This window comes from Onychostoma macrolepis, chromosome 10, assembly GCF_012432095.1.
Source record: "Onychostoma macrolepis isolate SWU-2019 chromosome 10, ASM1243209v1, whole genome shotgun sequence".
Taxonomy (NCBI): domain Eukaryota; kingdom Metazoa; phylum Chordata; class Actinopteri; order Cypriniformes; family Cyprinidae; genus Onychostoma; species Onychostoma macrolepis.
Genome location: NC_081164.1, coordinates 9,029,179 through 9,055,492, shown reverse-complemented (window position 1 = coordinate 9,055,492; position 26,314 = coordinate 9,029,179). Strand labels below are relative to the sequence as shown.

The 26,314-nt window shown below is 35.7% G+C and overlaps 1 protein-coding gene across 1 annotated transcript in view; it reads left to right on the top strand.

Annotated features, from left to right (window-relative positions):
- Positions 1 to 23,608, top strand: part of ntm (neurotrimin) — a 318,851-nt gene extending 295,243 nt beyond the window's left edge. Inside the window, 7 exon segments of the mRNA XM_058788959.1 lie at positions 2,231 to 2,356; positions 12,998 to 13,129; positions 13,887 to 14,007; positions 14,623 to 14,774; positions 15,077 to 15,112; positions 20,859 to 20,936; positions 21,257 to 23,608. Coding sequence (XP_058644942.1) covers positions 2,231 to 2,356; positions 12,998 to 13,129; positions 13,887 to 14,007; positions 14,623 to 14,774; positions 15,077 to 15,112; positions 20,859 to 20,936; positions 21,257 to 21,357 — 746 coding nt within the window. The 3' untranslated portion in view covers positions 21,358 to 23,608.
- The last annotated feature ends 2,706 nt before the right edge of the window (positions 23,609 to 26,314 follow it).

Below are 26,314 nucleotides of genomic sequence, written 5' to 3'. Positions count from 1 at the left end.
TAACATTATAAATGATAGTGTATGTAAATCAATAATTTATTCCAAGTGCTAAAGTGTACTACTTGTATCTAAATTATAGATACAGTATTAATTATTATGTTTGTGAATGCGTTAAATATACAAATGCTGTAATGCAGCTGTTCATAATTGTTTTCTACTTATTTCAATATGAATTATGGTGTATTCTCTCTCTTTTTTAATTAATTAATCAAAATGTATCAAATTTAATACATTCACCTTAATTGAGATGTTCGTTGAAAACAAAATCTTTGTTTTTGTGACAGAGAAATATATATTTTAGTCAATTGCATCAATTGACGTATATGTTTAAAAGTATGATTGGTTTTTTGCAAACACATTCTATGTGAGTGTTGTAGTAAATGTTTAACACTCCTTTTGAAAAGTAGACCATAATTTGCTCTCCTGAAGAGAGGATGTCGACACCCTTTACCGCTATTCCCCATAGGGTAACTAAATAAGGTATTTGTAACATCTTTAGATTTGCTGAGTTGCAGACTTTTTGAGATCTGAAAGGCCCTCATAAAGGCCTGAATTGTGGCTTGCTCTGCAGTCTGTTTAAATTGTGTTCAAACTGCAAAGGCAATCAATAAATCAGCCTTGTGAAATGTGTCTAGTATGCAATTTTTCAGCCCCAAATAGAAATAGTACCTAAGAAATATTTTACAGATTTAATATTTATTTGAAGTTTTCCAAATCAAATCAAGCACAAAATAACACAGGAACATATGAATCATTTGAAAGAGAGGTAACTGATTGAGAATGATCTATGATATGATAGAAAATGTGCTTAAAGTCATATGATTTCCTTTTCTTTAGTGTGGTATGTAGCTGTTTGTGCATGTAGAAGATCTGCAGAGTTACAAAGCTCAAAGTCTCCCACAAAAGGATTTATTATATTTAAAAGAGAAGGCTGATCCAGACCGGGCTAAAACGCCTCATTCAAACACGCCCCCACATGTCTATGTCACAATGTGGAAATATTTGCGTAATGCCACCCAAATGATCACGCAATGAAAGAAGGCGTGGTTTCAGTAACTGCCCGCAGTAGTGTTTCTGTGCGAACGCAAAAGCACTTTATTTGGCCTTCTGAAAGTAGATGCAGTTAGAATCATTAAGATTACTTACAACAGAACAGCACAACCCAGATGTTCGAATTTGTGCAACACATTTTATGAACGACAATTTCGTGAACCTAGGAGAGTACAAGGCTGGCTGTGCAAAGGCTGTTTCTAAAAGAAAATGGGGGTAACACTTTATTTTAAGGTCTCTTAACTAGTTGCTAATTAGCATGCATATTAATAGAATATTATCCATTTATTAGTAGTAATTAAGCACATATTAATGCCTTATTCTACATGGCCTTATTCTACATCCCTAATCCTACCCAATACCTAAACGTAACAACTACCTTACTAACTATTAATAAGCAGCAAATTAGGAATTTATTGAGGAAAGGTCATAGTTAATAGTTAATAGTTAATAAAAAAGGGTCAATTCTGACTTTACTATGACAATCTGGTGCTTATTCTGAATCAGCGACTGTATGTTTTGTTAATATTTTAAGTATTTACTATTGACTGTTTAATGCGGAGTTTTGCGCCGTGTAGAGTAATGTGTGTGTGTGTGTGTGTGTGTGTGCGTGAGAGAGACACAGGGTCACATCGCAAGTCAGCTTTCTTAGTCGCGGCGTGTGTGCAAATACACAAGCTTCATCACTGTGTCTGTCACGCGACTCTGTTCCCCTCTCGGGCTTGAACTGATGGTAAAACTAAGGACATTATTAACTAATCAGAGCAGATTGTGCTTGTCGCAAGCAGGGGCTTTGTAGAAAACGACACGTTTGAGAGAGGCGGGGCATAGAGGAACGACAATAATGTACAGTATTTTAAAAATAATGTGTTTTTTGAACATTAAAGCATGTCAGCATATTCTGTTACACTAAATACACAAAATTATGATCTTTAAAATAGCATCATATTTTACTTTAATCATACTTACTGTGATTGAGTTATTAATGTTACATTTATTGAATGCTACATTTATGCTCTGTGGAAAAGACCATTGATTTATTAATTATGATAGTGTGTATTCATGATAAAGAGACTTGAGTATCATGTGTCATTATCTACAAGGGATATTTATAATTGAAAAATATACCTATATATACTGTGTTTATTTTTTAGATATTAATAATTTCGGTGTTTTACAGTTCCTCCAAAGATCGTGAACCTGTCGAAGGACCTTGTGGTGAATGAAGGCTCCAACGTGACTTTAATGTGCCTGGCTAACGGAAAACCAGAACCTGCCATTGGCTGGAGGATGTTATCACCTTCAGGTAAGATGCATATCATGCTTCTATGTGCAGAAAATATTTACCATAATCAGTGAATAGTAAGCAAATCTTTAGTCAATAGCTTTTGCCTTCAAAATAAAACCGGTCCAGTACTGCTGATGATTTCGCAAAATACTGCATCCCACTGACATATTAAGCATGGGTAAGATAATATATCAGGCGTCTTTTTCAATTGAGAGCTCTGTGTGTGAGTGTATTTTGACTGTGTGGATGTGTGTGTTTGTGTATGCACCATACAAGCTGAGTGGTCCATTTTGCTTATCTTCAGGCCACATGAACAAATCAGCTCCATTTGGGCCTGTCTGCAGCACTGTTCTGCTGTGCACCATTTCACTTAATCAGGAAAAAAACTGCATTTTAATGCGCTATGATTCATGGGGTGCAATTGGACTGCTGTACCTTCTCATGCACCCCGCACACCCCCCATTTTCTTCCTTTGTGTTGTTACAAGGATCAGGTAATTGAAATGTTAATGTGACACAGAAGTGACTGCTCTGTTTTTTTTTTTTTTGGAGATAAGTGAAAGAGTTTCAGATGGGATTCCATTATGATAATGGCACAGTTGTATGCTAAGAGTTTCAACTGCTTTTAGGAATAAAAGATCAGCTTTCAGAGCGAATTTAGTCAAGTCAGAGTCTTGTTGGACCACAGGATCTGCCTGTTTTTTCCCACGTCATTTGGCAGGTGGACACATTTATATACTTCCAGATTTCACCAGATTTCTTAAAAGGACAGTTGAGTTTAAATTGTAAAATCTGTAATGATTTCCGTACCCCTGTATGAACACAAAAGAGGATATTTTGAGATAATTTTTTAGTCCATACAATGAAAGTCAGTGGAGTCCAAAGTTGTTTTGGACCCCACTGATTTCATCGTATGGCCAAATACTGAACCATTAACAAACAGGATTAATATATAAATATAGGGCTGCAACTAACGATTATTTTAATAATCGATTAATCTGTCGATTATTTTTTCGATTAATCGATGAATCGGATTTAAAAAAAAAGAACAAAGAAAAGCATTCATTTCCAACCCTTTATTCAAAAACAGAACTAAAATCTTTAGAAAGTGCACCATCATGTTGCTCCTTGAACATCCCTGAGCTGTTATAATAATAATAAAATAAAATAAAAATGGACTATATAACTTTAGTATATAACTTCAGGTTATATAACTTTGATTGTAGCTATATGGGCGCTTAGTTTTTTCTTGTTGTTTAATACACTTGGCCAAAATCTCAAATTAAGCGCTTATGCACATAATGCACAGGATATTTAAAACGTATATAGACAGCAAATAACTAATTCTTCTCCACTCTTCAAACACACAAAACATTATCCTTTACTGACATAGTGTTTGAGTAAAGAAAACGCTGTACTATTCAAACACCAATTATTTATTCACCCTTGCATTGCGAAAAAGCAGAGATCTCATCTTCTCCAGGCTGTGCGCGGCGCGTCAATCTGAACGGAGGCGGGTGAAGGTACGAGGTCTCGCTGAGAGCTCGATGATCCAATGGCGTTAAGTTTTACTGACAAGTTATTTTAATGCTTATCATTGGTTTACTATTTTTAAAACTCTCTGATTTAAAATAATAAAAACGAATTATAAGCGACTCAAGTTTGGATAATTTTTCACAGCACCTGACTGGGCTAGGGTATGGCAACTGCCATACTCTGCCATACGCAAACGCCGGCCCTGCTCCCACACCTTGGATAACTTGGGTGGCACGGATTTCTCTGCCTCCGCCATGTATCTTTCCTCTACCTCCGCTCGTTTTTTTTTTTTTTTTTTAATAATCAAACGTCTCCGCGTTGCGCGACACAACGAATCGATTATGAAATTCGTTGCCAACGCTTTTAGTAATCGATTTTTATCGATTTAATCGATTCGTTGTTGCAGCCCTATATAAATATGCAATATATAAATATTTGCTGTGCATTGTCCTCTCAATAACAAAATTAATGAATAAGGTGTAACATATATTAGGGGTGTAATGGTTCACAAAATTCACGGTTTGGTTCGATTCGATACGGTACGTTCGGTACGGGGGTAATTGGTTATGTTGCAATGTTGGAAATATTTCTGTTTTAAACCATGAAGGTGAGCCAATGGATATCGCACTAGCAACGGGCATACTTTGTGCAAGAGTTATGCTGGTGAACGTCTTAATCTCAGTCAATTCACTATGCAGAAATTGAAAGTAAAAATGGAATGACGGAGCTTTTGCCATGTGACACCGCATATTCTCTCAGAGATGACGAGAGATGAATCTATTTCGACATATGCTGATAACGGTAGCCTTTAACGGTTACTAACTGTTACTAAATGTAAATTAACTGTTTTAATTTATTCCCTCAATTTTTCTCTTGTGGCCCATATATAGTGAAGAAAAAAAATGTCAAGAAACTTATTTTGTGTTGTTTTTGAAAGTCGGTGCTTGAAATAAAAGCTTTTTATTTCATTGATTTTTATTGATGACTGCAGTGTCAATATTTTAATTATAGGCCTATAATTCATTGTATAATAGACCTGTTTTAAAACCTTTTTTAAAACATTTTAACTGAGTAAATAGCCTAATCTTTTGTTATCCTTGCAGCACGTCAGTTATGTGGTAATTTTTCGGGGCAAATTAATTGTTATTTTAATTTAATAAAAGTAATTTCATAAAAATAATAGGCCTAATAAAAATAAAAATATAACAGGCCTACATTAATTGGAAATGCCAAATGCCTCTTAATATTGCCAATAACTTATGTTTTTGACAATATCTCTGGCTATCGTCGACACAAGATCTCTCACGTCTCTTGTCTTTTGACGCACCCCAGTAAGGAGAGGTTATCACGGGGCAGACAGCACGCCTGTTACATCATTTGGGCTGTCTTGTTGAGCGCAGTGGCACTGAGAACATTATATTTCACACACTTTAAGCTCTTTTATTTTCCAAATGTGATATGATTAGTCCAACGAATCGTTCGGTTTGTAATGCGAAAGCCGAATGGTTCAATACGAATACGTGTATCGTTACACCCCTAATATATATAACATACATACCAGAATGGAGTTAGACCATATGCAAATTTGCTAAAACAATACCCAAGTACAACCTGGTCTCATGGCGTAATTGGGTGAACTTTTTAGCTAGACCGTTTTTACGTACCTTACTGCACGTTTCGCTGCAGTTTCAAAGTTAAATGTCCACTGAGTGGTGCTAAAACACGGGTTCAATATGTAAATCCTGGCACGTTTTTAGTACGTTGATATAGGTATGTATTGCTTTGTTGTTATTATTACGTTGCTTCAGGTACGTATTGCGGCGGTTCAGAATTCAAATATCCGGGGGCCGTCGCTAAAAATTAATGCTCTGTCATGTTGGAAATCTGCCCTACACCAAACCCAACCCTAAACCTACCCGATAGTGTTGACAAATGCAAAACTGATATAAAAACGCATTTGTTGATACAACCGTACTATTTGAACTTCCTTATATGCAGATTTGAACTCTTTTGTCGAACCGTAGTTATACGGGATTCGAACCGGAGCTCCTGACCTCTTAAGTATGTTTCGGTACTCCGTGAGCTACCGAACAAACCTACCGTCAATGAAAACCCATAGATATGAAGCTGGATATGTGTGATGCTAACGTTCAAAAGCATCTGTTTTCAAATTTCCCAGCATATTAATATTGTTTTGAAGTCATAACATGATATTCTTCAAGTAATTGTGCGAAAATTACACTTTATTAATCAAAACTCTGTAAATTTGTGTGAAAAGGAATAAAAGGCAAAAGTGTTCATTTATTTTGGAAACTGCAGTGATATGTACTTATTGGTATATATTTCACGTCTCGCTAAAAAGTGCGCCCAGGTACGTTTATGCCATGAGCCCAGGTAGCCCAAATAGCATGGACAAAGTGATTTTAGACATACTTATTTTTTAATTTAGAATGTGTACTGATGAATCATTTATAAGACCAAGAAGATACATGAAGGAAGTAAGTAGGATTAAATTAAATTTTATGTTGACTCTAATCAAAAATGCAGACATGGCTCAAATTAGTCTCTGAAATGGTGGGGTGTGTTGGTGTTAGTAACATTACACCACTAATAAATGTGATGGTTTTGTGCCGTTTGATCAATTTAACACTTCATCGGCTCTCAGATCTGATTTGCTTTTGTAAAAGCATGCCACAATCTTCAAAGAGCTGGCAACCAAGAATCTTGATGGGGCTGGAATCAGTCGGAAGCTATCCAAACGATGTGTGAAACTTAATTAAGACACAGACCCCCTTGTGATAAGATCTTAATATCTCGATAGCACCAGGATTTGTTGCCTTGCAGAGATTTGTTTCTTTTAAAAATGTGTATTAGACAGACAAGAGCGCCTGTTGATGTAAGGCGCACCTGCTCCCTTGAGTATTCACCGTACTACAGTCATTTAGATTTACCGCAGCGTTTCCACATTGTTTCAGTAAAGGGCTGAAATAAGTCTGCCAGTCACACTTAGTTCTGTAAGTACACATCTCCGACCTTTAAATGGCACTTCGCTCAAAGCCACACGGCTCTTTCTCTGGACTCTCTATATAAACTGAGAGATTTCATGATGTTACGCCGTATCTCCAGTCTCACATCACTCGCTTGTACGTTTTCTCTAGATTACGATCATACCGAGTCCTTACTTTATCTAGATCCTAATCTGAAGAGGGCAGCTAGGCCTGCTATCATCCATTCTCATTAAAGAAACATGCAACAGCAATGTTATTTGTGCTTTAATGACTTTCTAGAGTTCACCTTCATGTGTAGAATGCTAACCGCAATATATCGCGATTTTGTCATGGAGAAAAGGTTGATGGATCATTTAATGCGGTTTAGATGGAATCTGAAATGCATTTACATAAAAAGCGCTGAAATGTGATTTTAAGGCCATTAGCGGCACAGTTTATGATAGGAAATTGCCGTAATTTTGCAGAAAATGTAAAATGAGAGTGCTGCACTTTTATGCATTTTCAGATTAGCCTAAATATTTTGTAAATTAACTCACTGGGGTCAGTGGATATTGACAGACATTCCAGTTCTGTGGAAATGTGCAGTTCTGCAGGCACAAATTTTGAGATTCTGTGTGACTCTGGCTATTAGCAATCTGAATTATTGATCAAGCCCAAAGTCTACAACAACTAAGAACTGAAACTTAGTACAAGACCAGTTGTTTTTGCTGAAATCATGAATATTATAGTGAGCTCTTTTGTTGTTTGCTAGAACAGTATGTGCTTTTCCCAGAAACCTTTGCATAACCTTGCGCTTCAGAACATCAGTGATTTATGTTGTGTTCTAGAAATCCAAGATTTTTTTTTGCAAACTGTAAAGATACTTTTCCAATGATGCAGTTATACTTTTCATTAGTGTTTTTTTTTTTCCAGTAAAAATATTTAAACATCCATAAAATAAGAGGAATTTACTTGAGAAGCAAAATTGCACAATATACTGTGCTACAATTTGAAGTATTTTCTTACTATATACAGAGGTGGCCAAAATTGTTAGAAAATTGTCAATGCAGATGGTTGCTCTGAGCACAGCAAATATCAAATGAAATGAGTCGCACTGTTTTTATCCACTTTTAACTTTAATATTCGGTATGTCCACCTTTTGCAGCAATTACAGCAGAATATATCTCTGGCACAGTGTCGATATATTTCCTGAAAACTTCAACACTAATGTCATCCCATGCCTTCTGCAACTCAAGCCAAAAGCTTTCCTTTGAAATTTGCTTGATGGGGTCGAGGTCCAGAGGTTTTGAAGGGGGCCAGTCCATCATTTTCAATGTTCCAGCAGATTCCTTCCGTTGCAGGTAGTTCCGGCAATAGTTCGTTTTATTATAACAAAAACAACTCAGACCTCTTAAATATGCCAAGTGTTCTAACAATTTTGGCCACCTGTACTTTTTTCTTGTTACATACATTTAATTAAATATAGTGATGTTTATGCTTAATAATTGCCAGTGATGATTGAAAATTAACTTAATCTAAGATGTATTGTTTGAAAATTAGTTATCTTACACAATTTTGCTTCTCAAGTAAATTGATCTTACTTTAAAGATAATTGCATGTAATTTACTGGGGGAAAAAAAACTAATTAAGAAACAATTTGATTTGCATTGCACTAGTGGCCTTTCTCAACCTACTTCACATCCTTCAGTATTTGTGGAGGATGTGGATAACAGCCAAATGTTCTGCCTTCCACGTGCAAAGAAACAGTTCGTTTATGCTTAAAAGAAACTATAAAGATGATACATTAATGTTATTATCCCCTGAGGCTGTTTAGTAGACATATTACACACTTGAATGAATCATTTGCAGGCTGTGCATGGTCTTTCTTTCATGTGATCAGAGCAAAACCCTTTGGTGGGAAGGCTTGTTTACTGATTTTTTCAATCCTCAAAAAGGGATATTCACCCAATCCCCTATTTCTCTCTCTCTCTGTAAAATCCAGTGGGCTAAAGATCAGAGTAAACGGCATGTGAGTTGCATTGTGGGTATGGGAAGAGTAAACGGGTTGTTATTGTGTTACTGCGTTGTTTTACCTTTGGGTGAGGAATAGGGTCAATAATGTTGCTAATTTATCATTGCTGCTGTTTAATCGACTTGAATAAACATTGTTTTTAATGAGCATCTGCGTCCCAGGAGCGAACACTCCTATTAGATCAGTGCGAATTAGGGTTTTGGCTCAGTGAAGAGCACATTGTGTGGAGCACATTGCTTGAGGTTTTTATTGAGCTGTGATTGCATTAATCCTGTTTATAACCATCTATGTAATGAGGCTGCTGTGTGTTTGGGTTCGGCAGCTCATTTCAGGAACCAAATGATCCTCTGAGCAGTAGCCCTAACTGCTAATACAGTTCTACTCTGCCGATCTCGCACACTATTTTTCTCTCACCCTCCCCTACTCAGTTCTGTGCTGACTCTAGTTATTTTCGAGAGGGGTTTTTTTTTTTTTTTTTGGATGACAGAAACACAGAGTGAAATGACTGCATTTGGAGTGGGGTTAGATTGATATTACCCTGGTCGGATCTGGTTATGGTGTTTCTCTCTCCTGAGCAATGGCCTCTGGGGTTTAGAACGATGCAGATCTGTGAACTACTTTGTGGAATCGCAAACTACTCCATGCTAATGTACTCTGCTGTTTTTATCTTTTCATTCTCATTCTAGCTTGTATTGTCTGTCTAGTCCCCATTCAAGAGCCGAATTTACCAAAACACCCAATTTTACACATGCATTTAAGCCGGAGAGAATAACAACAAGCTAATTAAGATATTTCAGCACATTTAGAAGGTGATTAAACTGGATTGTGGGTGTTTTTTTGCGCTGATATACTGAATACAAATGTAGCGCAAAAACATGTGCACAAACAAAAGCAAATTTCAGCATTAGTAACAGATGTGGCTTTCACTTTGCATTTTTAAGTCAAACAAAGACTCAAGGACTGAAGATATTTGATGGCTGGAATCAAAGCAAGCCTGTCAAACTGCATTATCTTTGCTGACAAGAATCTCAGCTGAATAAAGCCAATAAATATCTGCAGGGCATATGTGTGACTCACACTATCTGTGTTTGTTTTCCTCAAGCAGATAATGCATTAAAGGTTTTGCACTAGTCAAGTCTGTATTTTTATGTCAGTTAATAGGCCTTTTGTTTTCTAAATTAATAAATAGATTATTCTTCTTTAACCGACAATGCGGCACTTACCTGGATATAAATCTCATCATAGCCGTGACTAATCTAGCAACCCATTGTATCATGCACCAAAAGTGGCTAATGGGATATCTTGTGACCTGATATATAGGCAGATCTGGTGTTTGGTTCACGTTCAGAACAGAAGCGGAGGAAATCAGGTGGTGCGGTAATAGCGTTCCTGCCCCGCTGCTCTGGAGGGATCAGACAGAGAACCTGTCGCTCGTAAGATGACACATTCAGCTGTGCCTGGATTGATTCAGCACCTTGCCCAACTCTGCTTTCCTTCTCTCTGGGGTTTTGTGTGTGTATGTGTGTACAACAGCTCTGCAGTATTAGTTCCTTGCTCTCTGCTTTGCTGCAGTACTTTACACTCATACTGGGCTGAGCTACTTTAGCTAGAGGTCTAGGACAGTCCGATAGTTCTAGATGGTGAATTTAAAACAGTGTTTTGTAGATTAGTTCCAGATTAGTTTTGCCTGCTATCTTATATAGACATACTTTTGAATATCAATATAAAATCTGTTCCAGTTTGCATCTTATTCTATACAAAAAAAAAAAAAAACACTTTATTTGACAAAACAAAACTTCACTTTGTTTTCACATGCAATTTCTGGGCTGGTTATCTGAAACAATTGATACAATAAAAAATTGGCCTGGAAAAACTTAGCTAAGAAATTTGGCATTGTTAAATTTATGCTCAAAAGTATTAAAATGTTAGTTGCTTGTTGAGCACAAAATAAGATATTTATTTGAATATGTCTCAGTGTATTTATGTATTTATTCATTTATTAAAATTTTAGTCTAATGTTGTTTTGGACACCATTGATTTTAAATGTATGGGCAAAAAAACGATTTTGGGTGAACTATACCTTAAACAATATAAGTATTATATCAGATTTGATATTAGATATTTTGAAAAATGTCTCGGGTTGTTTTGTTTCGTTTTGTTTTTCCTTGTCCATACATTTCAAAGCCAGTACAGTGAAATGTTGTTTTGGACCCCGTTTACTTTTATTGGTATAGTTTACCAAAAAATAAATAAACCTTTTTGGGCCAACTACACCTTCAACCCTATAATCCTGCTGTATCACATTTGATTGATTGGAAAATGGATTGAAAACTGTCTTTTATTTATAAATTTTTTTGTGAACTATACCTTTATGTACCGATAGTTTAATAACTTAAAATCTAATTCTGTTTGTGGATATCTGCTTTCATTTCATTTCCAAAACTAACTAAATCTTTTGGATAAGATATGATGGCACTAACAGAAAAAACTTTCACAAAGTAATTAGTTCTATACAAAAGTGTTTATGTACTTTGGATTGCAGTCGGATTGCAAATGGAGATTTCAAGAAGCTGTTGTCATTTTTGTATGCAGTATTCATCAGTGAGAATGACATCTGAGAATGCGACTGTGGAGGGCAGCCTGCTTCATTTCTGTGGCTTTGGTTTCTCCATTAATAGAGCTGTTTGGCGCTTGTTCTATTTTTTATGACACCCGGTGCGATACTTGTACCATTTCAGCTCAAGAGGCATTTGATTTTAACTTGTGATAATATCACAAATCAAACCCTGGGCGCACTATTGACTGACACTTATAATGCCATCGGGGACCATGAATATACAAAAGCGGTTGCATTATGTAAGACATGCATAATGAATGTGCTTCAGGAGTGTATTGATGAAGAAAAAAACCTGAGATGTCAGTCTTCAAGTACTTCGCGTTGATACAATCCTCCATGGCAGCCGTGAAACCCAAAGCCCCTGATGGAAATAAACGGTCCCATTTTGTCAATCTTCGCTTTGATGGAAGACAGTCCACAATGCACCTGATGCCAAAGCACCACATTTCCTTTCTACTGGACCAGGTATCAAACGGCAGTGGTTTGCTTTTCATAAAGCTTACAACATCAACAACGTGCACTTTTCAGTGGGAAGCTTTTTCAATGAAGAAGAAACTCTCCTTCTGTGGCTCAATTTGCAAATTGGTTCGTTTTGAAGGTGTAGTTGATTGTTTGAATATAAACCGGAATCTTTTTAAACAATGCAACAATAAAATTATACAAGTGCCTTTTTGAGTAGACTTCAAGCTGCTTTTCAGTGCAGCGAGGTGTGTACGGTGTTGAACGGTAATGAGCTTCTTTCTCCAGAGCACTCTGTTGACACTCCTCATCAGGTTAAAGGAAGTGCCTCTTTCTTTCTCGTTAACAGCCTCTCCCAGGTGTAAGACATTGTCTTTCAGAACATACTTAAGTGAATGCAGTGTGTTATTTTGCTGTCAGAAACTACATTGGGGACGATATTTATTTATTTAAGTCAACCGCGTATTACCGCTTGACGTTGAGAACTGCATCACATGGATCCCTTTCCACCAGCGTGTTTTTTTTCCCCCCAGTCTGGGTTTCGTGAACATGAAAAGGCACGGTATGTTTTAGCAGTTTGACTCCGGTGTGTATGCGAACACTTCAAAGCAGCTGCGCAGAGACTGAGACTCATATTTGAATTGAATTTCATATCTCTAGTGTCGCCTTCTCCCACAATAGGACACAAGTGACTATAAATACATCAGAGCATCGGTATTTCAGGGAAGATGAGTTTTGAATTTGCAAAGAAGGGCATCAACATGCTCTACAGTGTGGTTTATTGCACCCAAGCAAAGCACTGGGAAATGAGACACATTTCAGCTCTTCAGTGATAATGAGACGCATGCAGCATGATGTGATTTACCCAAGTAACACTTTGTTGTTTCAGGATCAAGACTCCTATCCAACCAATCAAGTCATTTGTTTTTGTTGTAGTTGTGTTTTGAGGAATCATAGACAATCCTTCTCTCTTTTGAGAGCTTTAATACAGATCATGACTTAGTCATATTTTAATGTTTTCTTGTTCAGATGACAGCCTAAGCTCAGACAGCGAGGTTCTGGAGATTCCCTTCATCAGCAGATATAGAGCAGGAGTGTATGAATGCACCGCATCCAACGACATTGCAGTGGACACACAGACTGTTGAGCTCACAGTCAACTGTAAGTCTATTGTGAATGTAAATCAACATATGCAACATACAGTGGGGACCAAAAGACTATTCAAAATAATTTATTTATTTACTTACCGATTTATTTATTTAATTATTCATTCATTTTATAAACAAATATTTGGATTTAAAAAAAAAAGCATTTATAATGATGTTTTATTTAATAAACAAATAAATATAGAATTATTTAATAATAATAATAATAATAATAAAAGCATCACACCTAAATTTTAAGACTTTTGAACACACACTGTTTGTTCATTTAAACCGGTAAACCTTTAGGATTTTATTTAAATAAATCTAAAATTATAATATAATTTGTAATGAAATGTCTCAAAATGCAAAATAAAAGCATTACTAGCAGTTTCAGTCTTTTGAACCCCACTCTATTTTACAAATTATTTATATATTTGCCTGTAAATAAACAGAAACTTTTAGAATCTTATTGAAAGAAAGAAATATAAAATGATCTATTATCTATTAATCTGTTTTTATTTATTTATTCATTTAAACAAGTAAATAAACAGAAATTTTAGAATATAAAAAGATAATATAATTTGTAAATACAAGTCTTGAAATGCAAAATAAAAGCGTCATCAATAGTGGTCTGAGACTTTTGATCAAGCTTTGTGTACAAATTATATTTAATTTGTCTGCTTGTTTGTTTGTTGTTTGAAGTTGCATTATGATGGTCACTAAGTAACTAACACTCCCTAACAGAGATCCTTTATGTGGTTTTGTGTGTTTAGACCCTCCCAGTGTTTCAGATGGCAGAGACGTTGGCGTGACCCTGGGTCAGAGAGGTGTCCTGCAGTGTGAGGCAGATGCTGTACCCGAGGCAGATTTTGAGTGGTACAGAGATGACAGGAGGTATGGCATATCACTTCAGGATATTCTGTTTCATCTGTTCCTTTCTTTGGGATAAAACCATAACCTTAATGTAACACTTAGTGTGTGAGTGTTTGTGTACACTCTGTAATTTCTCAATTTCTCTTTCCCTTTCAATTTACAGTTTCTTTTTTGCTAGATGTGTACAGTAGCAGCTAGTTCTTAACAAGAGTGTTCTGTATTTCCTGTATATCTGTCAGATGTATAATATTGGATTTGACATTGTGAGGTGAAGGACAAATACTTTTCAGTAGTAACAGCAAACAGCAAATAGTAACAGCAAAATACTTGAGTGCCTTTGGCTGGAATGTATGTTCCCTCAAACTGTCTTTGATGTCAAGTGAAGAATAAGTTGACACAATGTTGTATCATAATTAAATGTGCAGAAGTGTGCGTGTGTGTGTCCCTCTGCGTGCCACTGCCAGTAATTCAATCCTGCAGTTTTGCCTCTTTTTAATGTATCCAGGGCCGCCGCAATCTGCGTCCGAAAATGTTGATGCTGTCATAAATGTAACCTCTAGCTTCAAAGCAAGCTCTGATGTAGCGTAAACAAGGCCAGGCTGATTCAAGTCTCCCCATTTGCTGACTGTTTCCCAGGATCTTCAATGACTTTGATGGCATTGAGATCGAGGATGCCGGAGCATTTTCAAAGCTGACATTCTTCAACGTGTCCGAGACAGACTATGGCAATTACACCTGCGTTGCTATCAACAAACTTGGGAGCGCTAACACAAGCATCATCCTATACGGTAAGTTTCAGTAGTTGCTGGTTTCAGTCAAGTCTTACAGTCTGTTTGGAGCCTCTTCACAATTCTTCAACTAGTTGAAGTAGTTAGAATTTTATTTTATTTCGTTTTTTTTTTGCTAAACTTTTGTTCAAAAAAAGCTGAACGAAAGCAGAACTTCTTGCTGATAACGTTCCTGTAAACACTGTGAATTTTCTTTTGGTGGTTTCTGACCCGTTCAACTATTAATCTTTGAGATTTTCATCTCAGGATTCTCCTTCATTTGCTTTTGATTCATGTTTTTGTGTTTGTTTTTGTTGATGTAGAAATAATTGAACCCACTAGTTCGACGCTATTGCAAGGTTAGTAGAGTGCATGGGAATGTGGCCTCCTAAAGCATGTTCCAGCGTGTTTAATACGCAAAGAAGATGCAAACATGGTTATTTTCACATCAACCACAATGTGACGAGGCCAAGTCATTGATACGGCACTCGAGTTTATCGGTGAGGGCGGCTCACAAAATGTCCCTGATTTGAACAGGGTAATATAATTGTCGTGCCCCGTCTGACAGAATGTGATTGTCAGATTGTAAATTGGCCACTAGCTGTTCCTATTAAGAGGGTTATTAGCTTAAAATCCCATTTTGTAATGTCAATAATATATTCAGCACATTGAGTGACAGTCTGAATTGGCGCTCTGGGATTGGCGGGGTACTGACATGCCTCAGTCTGCCTTCAGTCACTGTGGGTTGATGAATGGGTCTCTGTTTTCTACAGTATAGCCTAAACATGTTTCTCTTTCTCCTCTGTCACTTTCTTTCCTCTCTAACCTTCCTCCACCATGGCATGGCTTCATTATGTCAATGCATGCTCTCATCCGCTGTTTGTAAGTACATGTCTGTGTCATATGATGTCTTTTGATGTTTGTTGAATTGTGAGTGCTTCATTATTACTCAGCTGATGAGAAAAGTACTTAAAGGAAAATTGTCATCATTTACTTGCAATCATACTTCCACAGAACAGGAAAAAAATGGAATACTTTTCTCTAGACAACAAAATTACAATGAAAAGTGACAGGACAAAACGGACAGAAAAGCACCATGAAAGTATCATAAAAGTGGTCCATGTGACTCATGCGCTGAAGTCCAAGTCTTCTGAAGTTATACAGTAGTTTGAGAGCAGTAGTGATGCCTGATTCATTCATTTTGAATGAATCAAATAATTCTGTCATTCATTTGAATTGGAATGATCCGCTTCTCAAGTTCTCACTGACACAGTAATCTTGTTGCAGTGAATTATAAGTTCAAATTTTGTTCCTCATGTAAAGCTATCTTATGGCTTCAGAACACTTGAAATATAACACATGAGTCTATTGGACTACTTTTATGATACTTTTATAGTACTTCTGCTTTCTTTTTAAAGTCGAAAAGCTTCAGTCCCTGTTCATTACAGTAGCATGAATAGAACCAGTGTATTATTCCACAGAAGAAAGAAAGTCACAGGTTACTGGTTTGGAATGACATAATGGTGGGAAAATGATGACAAAAATTCTCATTTTTGGCTGAGCTGTCACTTTAAATGTACATTTGCCCCTTAAAAAAAGTGCCATGGTGTTACCTGGACATAGTAACCATAATGGTTTATGGTGCACTCAAAAAAGAAAAAAAAAGACAAAAGCTGTCAGTGGGGCGGTACCTTTTCAAAAGGTTCAAATATGTATTATGTAGGTGCTAAAATGTACATTTTAGGTACAAAAGTGTACCTTTTGAAAAGGTACAGGCCCAGTGACAGCTTTTGTACCTTTTTTTCTGAAACATAAATCATACAGTACCATGGAATCACTTTAGCATTGTACTGCCACAGTAGGAGAGACCTCTCGCAATTTTAAAAATTTTACTTTCAGACAACTGCAATATTTCCATCTTTTGGTATAAAACTGTGAATGTGCCAACAGTAATATTACCATCAATGCACTTACATAGAGAAAAATTATATTGAATTTTAGACAAGGAGTTTTGTTGATTGTATAGAAAAATTGCAGTGCACACTTCAACCAGCAAATCTCAAATAGCTGCAAAACTCAAAGTACTGTCATTAATTTAATACTTAATAAAATAGTTTATAGTTTTGCATTTTATATGGTATATTCTTTTAGCTATGTTGAATAATATGTTTAAAAGCAAAGCTCAAACTGAGACCCACATTATTTTAAATATTTTTACTAAAATATACTGATTGTCTTTGTCTAGATAAAAATAATGCTCATTATTTTTTAGTATTTTATTTATTTATTTTTTTCAATTAACTCAGTTTGTCGTAACTAAGGTTATTTGATCTCAGAGTTAAAAAAATGTTTTGGGAAAATTTGCTAAATATTAGCATATGTTAACTTTTAACTTACAATCTGTCAATAATCAGTTTATTAAAAAAAAATACATTCTCCTTTAAACCTCAAAATCGTTTTATTTTTCTGACAAACCAGTGCACTTTTTTCATGCAGAGAGAGACTTTACTGAGCATATGTTGAATAAATATAACTTGTTTGTGATTGAAAATATATGTTATAATTGCCTCCGGTCTTTCCTACTTTTTTGTAAGGGGTTGTTCTTCACCTGCATATGTTGTTGATGGTTGTTACTGATTTGTCCTTGCATTGTCCTCTAATCTTTCTTCTCTGCCAAGAATAGAAATCTTGTCCTGGCCAACTTTTCTCCACTGTCTGGCCTAAAAAAAAAAGTGTGGGATTGGTAACCATGTCCTCTCCGGAGAGTCATTAATTGCATTGAATTTGATTGTGAGAACCTCACATTAGTATAATTACACTTGTGCAGGATTTACTCTAAGCTGTGGCTGCAGAATAATTGGATAGCTGTCCCTAAAGAAAGCCTACCGTACTCGCCGAAATCCAGGGGAAATTAGACTTCAGTCTAAAAGGCCCATCAAAGAGAAAGATTTAATAGACATCAATGCTAATACCATGACATAACATTTGTTTTGTCGGGACTGAATATTGCCGCTCTCTAATAGTGATCGTTCACACCAAACATAAAGTGAAAAAGATGATTCAAACTTCTGTTCCAACCAAGAGTGATAAAAAGTCTTGCTCAATAGATGAAACTTTCCATCTGTTTGTGTATATGTATATACTGAGGGTTGCATGACTACTGTTCTTTTACTAATTGACTAGTTGGCCAAAAAAGAAGACTAGTCTGTTGTGTTGTACAATAAATGACACGCCACATGCCATTCAGCCATCAGCCGTCCAAATAACAGCATGTCTACACTGTAGAAACCAAATAGACTGCTTCCATTTTAATCAATGAAGTTGTCTACACTTCATACAGCACTTTTTTTTTTTTTTTTTCAATATAGACATGCAATAACAAGAATATATCCCATGCAGCTTAGATGATGTTGGCAATATCTCCACTGCCAGACTCATGCTGCTTATGTTGTGATGAACGGTGTATAAAAACACCTCACACTTGCTTATAGTTTCTGTCAGCCTCCAGACAGCATTCAGAGCAGAGTGTGTGGGATTATGAAGGAACATGATGCATCATTTACATATTATGCTACAATCCGGAAGTGTTCTTCCAAGATGATTTCTCCATAATATTTCAGAAAGCCAGTCAATCAAGAGTTCTAAGGCATTAACCAAGCCAACCAGCTCTGAGATTAAATCAAAGTTGGAAATTACATTATTCAAGCTAAAAAAAAAAACAACTTTTATGAGACAACCCACAAAGATGTAATCAAAAAAAAAAAAAAAAAGTTACAGTTTATAATGAAATAGTCAATAGTCTTTGTATCTTTCTTGATAGGACAGTGGAGATAGTGGGAAGGAGTAGGGGGCCATGATTGGAAAAGGTCCACGAGGAGGGATTCCAACTCAGGACACCCAAGCTCAAATGCACCATATGTCGGCTCACTGCCCACAAGGCTATCAGCACTGCCATAGTCAATAGTATAAAATTGATTAAATCATGCATTGCAAAATTTTTAATTACATAAATAAATATAGAGTGCATGTGTTTACGCCATTCGCAATGCTTCATGGGAGTGAGTGGTTGTTAATGAGCTCTTTTGCCTTGGATCTCATTTCCATGGTAACCATAGTTCTCTGAAGGGTAGATCCAAGGAGGATTGTGAGTAATCTAGTTCTTCACTGAGAATGTGGCTTTCAAACAAGATTTTTCAGTTATTATTTTTTATTTGTATTTTTAATGAAGCTGGAATCACACAGACTTGTTGCCTTTATAGATGCATATTTCATCATTTGGAGTGTATGGTAGGTCTGGCTTGAAAGGATTATATGTCAAAAGTCAATTTCTCTATGGAGAAAATGAATGGTATTTCTTCTCTGGAACCCAGCTGTTGCGTTCTATTGAACAATCACAGCTGAAGTCATGTGATCTGTGAGTAGTTGGCTCAGGATCAAAGAAGCCATTAGCAGAGCTAACTCAGTAGTTGACTAGTCAGTGCAACCCTTAAAAAGAAATATACACACATATGGAATTTCAACATTGAATATGTCTGAACGTTACCATGTTAGGTGTTGTTACCATATGACTAAAACTTTACCTGATGGCATGGTAAAAGTAATTGTAACCCAGAGACTACTAGTGACTGTTTCCTGCTGAATTTCACAAAACCAAAAATGAGTGTATAAGAGTGCGTTTTTTCAATAATAATAATAATAATAATACTGTGTTAGGAGCATTAAAATCTGTACTGCCGTTCAAAAATTTGGGGTACATTTTTTTTATGGGTATGAATTTGTAATGTTCTTGAAAGAAATCTCTTTTGCACCAAGGCTGCATTTATTTGATCACAAATTTTAACATTGAGATATATTATTACAATTTAAAATACAAATGTTCTGTTTTAAAGTGCCCCTATTATGGATTTTTGAAAATTACCTTTTATGCAGCTCCAAGTGAATGAAAAAGTTTTAAATCTGAAAGTGCACCATGTATAAAGTTATTCTCTCAAAAGAAAGAGTCGACTCTGAATCATGAAACGAGTTGTTTTTAAAACGAATACCAAGCCGTTTCATGTTGAGGTCGACAAGAAACATTAGCATATTGCCCGCCCACTTGCGTTAAAAATAGCTGTTTCCCCGGTAACGCTGTACACAAAGCAGCACTGCACTCACAAATGCTGCTTTAAATGAAATCGACCAATCGGACCGATCACCGCAGTTTAGCGTCAACCTGTTGTTGGAGACTCCCAAAACCAAAATATGAACCTTTCATAACCCATAATAGGGGCACTTTAATGAAAGTAAAGTAAAGTTAAAAGGAACTTTTTATTTAATTTTTCATCATTTTTTTGTTTTGTTTATAACAAAACATCTTTTGATCAAGTTAAGGCATCCTTGCAGAATCAAAGTGTTAATTCTTTAAAAATTAAATTTGTACTGACATTAAGCTTTTGAACAGTATTTTGCAACAATAATAAATAATATATAACAATTATATAATAAAATATTATTTTGTTGACTTTATTATTTTAATATTGCATCACATCAGACTGCCATACTTAACTCATACTTTCTCGTTTCTCATTTTTACTATGACAAATACACAGCTGTCTGTATGCATGTGAAGCATCTGTTCTACTCTTCTGCTTTAGTCATCTGGTTAAACTGCACCTCCAGTGATTATCTTGTTTATAAGCAACTGCAATTACGGCTGACCTCGGCGGTTGACTGGTCAAGGATGCGGCGTACAGTGGGGTAATAATGGTGAGAGCACAGGGAGACCGGATGTGCTGGTTTGAAATGAGAAGAACAGATGCTCCTACGTTACAAATATGACCACTAAAGACCCTCGCTTAGACGTTAATCTGCCGAGCTGGAGCGCTTTCGTCCCAGTTAGATGACCCGCTACCACAGCAGAGCCAGCAGAACCATGCCAAAATACTCTAGATTGACTTGATTAATATTTTTAGGCAAAACATCTCATTTAGACTAAAATATGTGCCTGATAGCACCAATGGGAATGATTTACTATAGTGAGTTCAGTATATTGCAACAGTACAGTCTCACTTTTATTGCATGTTGTGTCTTTCTATAAAGTGTTTTGTTATATAATCTCTCTTTTAGCGGAGACGGCTTCAGTTTTAGAAATGACTTCATCCGATTTAGAGCAAACAGCCTTTGAAAACAATGCTTTGTTGGAAGGTTTGTGATACACAAGCTACTAAATACTACTAATCACTACAAACTCATCAACAAATAGGAAATGCTATAATATTACTAACATAGATTTTAACTTGACTAGAAAATAGCGGTTTAGTGCTGTAAAGCTAGAAAATGCTGACAGCTGACAACGAATGAAAGCTAATAAGATAATATCAGAAGTGCAGATGTATAGGTGAGCGCCCTACATAAGAGTTCATGCCGTGTTACAGACAGTGAGGAATGAAAACGAGGCAGTTTACAGCACAGTTGAAGACCGGAGCAGCTTTGCCTGACACTTGTGAATCTTTTCAATGCTTTAGGACCCGGAGCAGTTCAGGATGGCAACAGCGGCACGTCAACGGTCTTCACACCCACCTGTCTACTTCTCGTCGTACTTCTACAACTCTTGCTCAAGTTTTGATGCCGAAGATGTTTCCAGTGGATAAAGATCACAGTCTGTGTGACATCGCTCTCATCTTGGAGTCACAAATTGTGCATGGGTTACCGAAAATGCCCCAAAATGTGCATGGGGTACCCAAGTACTTCCTTTTAATAAAGTAATCATGCGTTTCTTTTGTTTATAATAGAGTTTAATAATGTAACTTCTCTTACATTGCTAATTGTCGCACTGTTTTGCCCCACTGAATACGGTTTGTATTCACTAAAAGCAAATGACAGAGAGGCATGTTTAATTTGAAATATTTAATTTAATTTATTTTTGTGACTGTTGTTTTAATTTAACTCTGTAACCCTTAAAAATTCATATAGAATACAGTGTGATTGGGGAGTAAATCATTCAAGTCAAAGGCGTGTGATAAGGAAGGGCATATGTCTCCTTTTTGTTCTTTTTTTTATTGTTGCTATATTTTTACTGTATCATAACTGTACAGCCGATCAAAATAAGCAGCAAAAAAGACACAAACATGAGTACTTCTAATCTTTATTTGACCATTTAACACACACAAAACAATGCAGTACATATCTGTTTGTTTTTATTTTGATATGTTTTGATGACCAGCACAGTTGGACTATGCAGAACCATATACAAGCTCTATATCGAATGGATTTATTTACACCACAAAGTAATAAATCAGATGTTGGAAACATGTTAGTATATATGGAATGTCAACGTATGAATTGAAGTTGGAAAACGTGGCACTTGGAGCTTGTTGTAGGTGTAATGCAAACTTATTGGATCCAGTTTGAAAGCCCAAAGAGCAATCTGCTAATACACGTTGAGTTTTATTTTTTATTTTTGTTACCACAATAGTTGAATTCTGTCCAGAGTTATACAAACCAAACCGGGCGTTTAAATGTTCCTGCTAACATCTCTGTATGTATATGCATATATATAACTTGTACAAAGGGAAAATATGCACACTTGTTTTTACTAAAATTGTGAAACTGTTTAATACAATGCAACATTTTCTATTTTTTGTTATTCCCTTTTTCTGAAGCTGTGTAATTTATTTCTCAAATGGTATTGTGGTAGATACCAGCTCATTGCAGTTGCTCTTTGTGAAATCTCATGTCTAAATATTGTGCTTTCGGAAAAAGCAGATGAGACTCATTTGCCCTTCATCATGAGCAGATGTCCAGACGTCCTTTGTATTCTGGGGAAAAAAAGTGAGAATTGATTAAGTTGGTGTTGGTTGACCTCCAATCTATATTGCGAATTTTTTATTTTATTTTATTTATTTTTTTCGGCTATATTTGATAGAATGTATGCCTAATGTTTCCCATTTTTTCATTTAAAGGAATAGTTCTGCCAAAGATTAAAACTCTCGTTATTTATTCACCCTCATGCTTTTCCAAAGAAAGGTAAAAGTGCCAAGACATTTATCAGAACAACTTACGGAAGAAAAAAAAATCGTACAGATTTCGAAATGACTTGAGGGTGAGTAAATGATGGCAGTTTTCATTTTAAACAATGAACAATTCTTTAAATATCATGAACCACATATCAGATGGAAATCAGTCTATCGTTAGTCCAGTGGATTTTAAGCACAAGTTGTATGTTAATGAAAGGGAATGTGATGTATGTGACAGTGTGTTTTCTTGCCCCAAACTTGTATTGTTCAGCATTGGCATAATTTTTATTTTTATCTATTTTTCTTTAAGACGTAGGGACCACAACCAGATTAAGAACAGTTCACATGTTTCATAAATCTGTGAGACTAAAACTGTCACGACAGTCAGAAATCCACGTTTATTTCAATTGAAAAACACAATTTAAAAAGCATTTCACAATAAATGATGTCTGTGAGTTCCTGTGTGGAAAAGAGTTCAATGCTTATGAAAGAGAGAGCGATCAATCAATCCACCGTATTAACAGAAACACAAGACTCATCTGTTCATGGCTGTAATTCAATTCACATGTCCAAGTTGGTGCGAATAATTGACTTAATTCCCATCGTCCAACCTTTAAAACGACAAGCCTGGAGAAGTTCATTTTGTTCCACTGATCTCTGGTGGTTCCCTGGAGAGGAGCAAATTAAGTATTTTAACTCCTTGTATTGTAAAGAATTTGTTGCGTCATATGTTTTTCCTTTAATGGAGATGGTGTGTTCATATTTAAGACTTACAATAATAAAATGTTGTATCTAAATAGAACTGGTCTGCAGTCTTATTGTAATACTTGAAGGAAGGATATACATGCACCTGAGTGGCCATAAGGTCTCCTTGATATTTGAATTCAGTGTCATTGGATGCATGAATGTCTTGTGTACTAGTGTATAACAGCTTTCCACTTGAATGTTTTTTCAAAGTGGGTTTACATTTGATCATTTTTGAATAGACAAACTCGTTGAAACTAGAGCAAATCCGCACCAACACAGGCTGATTCAAAATCAATAATTCAAATCCCTGATTCTGAGAACACTTAAGAAGCACCTCAATCCTCTGGTTAAGGAAGGAGTGTCAGTATGGTAAGTGTTTTAAAGGGATTTGACAGACACGGCCTGTGGGAGTGATGCACATGAGCTCTAAGTGCTGAGCTCCAGAAGGAAGCTGTGAGATCCATTCTGAATGACGTGAGAGCCGTCTGTGACTGAAGTTAAAGAAGGCTTCGGTGAGGACTCTTAATTAAAGCCTGGCATTTCAGTGTCTTTTTTTTCTCCCGTGATTGTTCATTGTAGATGGTTGTAGTATCACTCTCTGCTGCTAGTTAGAGAGGCGCCAGGTGACAAACATGGCAGTATGGAAGACAATTAGGATGGCGCTGAGAGACAGCTGAAAACAGCCGGATCAGCTTTACATATCTGAAAGATAACGACGGCCACAAAAATTTCAAATTGGATGGATGAATGTTGTATTTTGGAGACTGGAGTTAGTTGCCACAAGGGTTTCTACTCCAAGTGAGTAGAGGATTTTAATCGAATTTCCAACTGCACAAATGATTGTTTTCTCTAATCGCGCTTTTTGAATACGAGCTACGAAAATCTAATTCAAATCTGCTGAAAAATTTTGAATTTTATCTTCAAACTAAACTTCCTTTATTGTCATTTTGGCGCAATCAGTCAAGAACAAACTACTTAATAAAGAATATCAACTACAGCTTGAACTGTGGTCTGAGTACTAATATATAAAGTTGCTTGAAATTAAATGTTAGCTGAAATAAAATATTGAAAAAATACAGCTATATCTCAGTTAGCTGTCATTTAGTAACATACTGAATTTAGTAACTTGTACTAAAATTACTCAAATAAAATATATAGACATACTGTATTAAAAACTAATAAAAATGACAGACACAACAAAATGACTAAAATGAAAAATATAAAAACCTAATTCAAACTTTTAATGAACTCTATCACTGTAAAAAGTGATAAGTTGACTTAACTTAAAAAAATTGAGGAAACCCGTTGCCTTAAAGTTAAGTAAATAATAATTAAAAATAAGTTAAGTGAATTGTCAAGTGAATTTTTTTTAATTATTAGTTAATTAATAATTTTAAGGCAATGGGTTTTCTCTTTTTTTTTTAAGTTAAGTCAACTTATCACTTTTTACAGTGATACAGGCCAAGTTATAGCGTGTTGTAAATGTGTGTACTATACAGTATGTTTAAATATATATGTAATATAAAAATTATTTTCAAGATATAAATTATATATGATAAAATTATTAATTAATTTTGTAATATTTTACTAATTATTAGTTATATTATTTGTATTATACACTGTAAAAGTGATAAGTTGACTTAACTTAAAAATTTGAAGAAAGCCGTTGCCTTAAAATTTTTAAGTAAATGATAATTTAAAAAAAAAATAAGTGAATTGAATTGTCAAGTTCACTTAACTTTTTTTTTTTTATTATTATTATTTAATAATTTTAACGCAATGGGTTTCCTCAATTTTTTTTAAGTCAAGTCAACTTATCACTTTTTACAGTGTACAAATTATAGTATTTCGGCCAAAACAATGGTTGATATTTTTGTATGTTCCCTTTTAAATTGTAGCTATTTCCCATTTCTTCATTCCTTTTATTCTTCTTCTTCGTCGTCGTTATTATTTACATTTTGCTGAAAGCCCACTACATTGTCAATAACAGACTATTTAATGGCAGTTTCAGATTGTGACAACTTACCCCATATAGTGAAATAGTATCCCGTTATTGGGGCATGTCGTCACAGATAGTATCTATTTATCTTTTCTTTTTTTTTTTTTTCTGGACCTTTTTCATAGCCAAGATCTAATGAATGTCCCTATACAGAAATGACCATAATCATTTAATTAAATATAAATTTACTTGGATTCCAAGAAAAATTGTGGGAAGATGTCTTGAGTAGAATTTGGCTTTTAACAAACAAGCGGCAGATGTTAAAATTGAATATTCATAGAGTTTTAAAACCGGGGTAGTGAAGGTGAGAAAAATGTTATGTAACTTGGCGATTTCTTGCCAATCCTTTGTCTATAGGCTATTAATGTTCGACATGAAAACAAAAGATGGAAGCCAGGGAATGATCACCTTTTATGCTTGGAGGTGAAGGTAGACAATCACCTCCCTTGAAGCAAACAAAAGCCTGCTCTGTTCCTCCCTTCTGTACTCCTGGTGGACTTCTTTATCTTAGCGCCCAGGAGCGGCACTCTGGAACATGCCATGAGAGCTGCTTATTCGGAAAGACAAATATGTGAATAAATAAGCATTTATACAGACCGCATTAACTTGACATGACATTTCTTGGCTGCATTATCTTTAGGACCACAGCCAAACCATGAGCGTATCGTCAATAGAGCACGACCAGTGTGAGCAGAGAGATGTGCTAACGAGGTAAACTGGCTTTTAAAACATGTCAACACTGGTGAACTTGTTAAAAGTGCTCTGTGCAATAGTTAAGCACAGGGTTAGGGTACAATGGCTTTTGACATTTTGAGTAGACT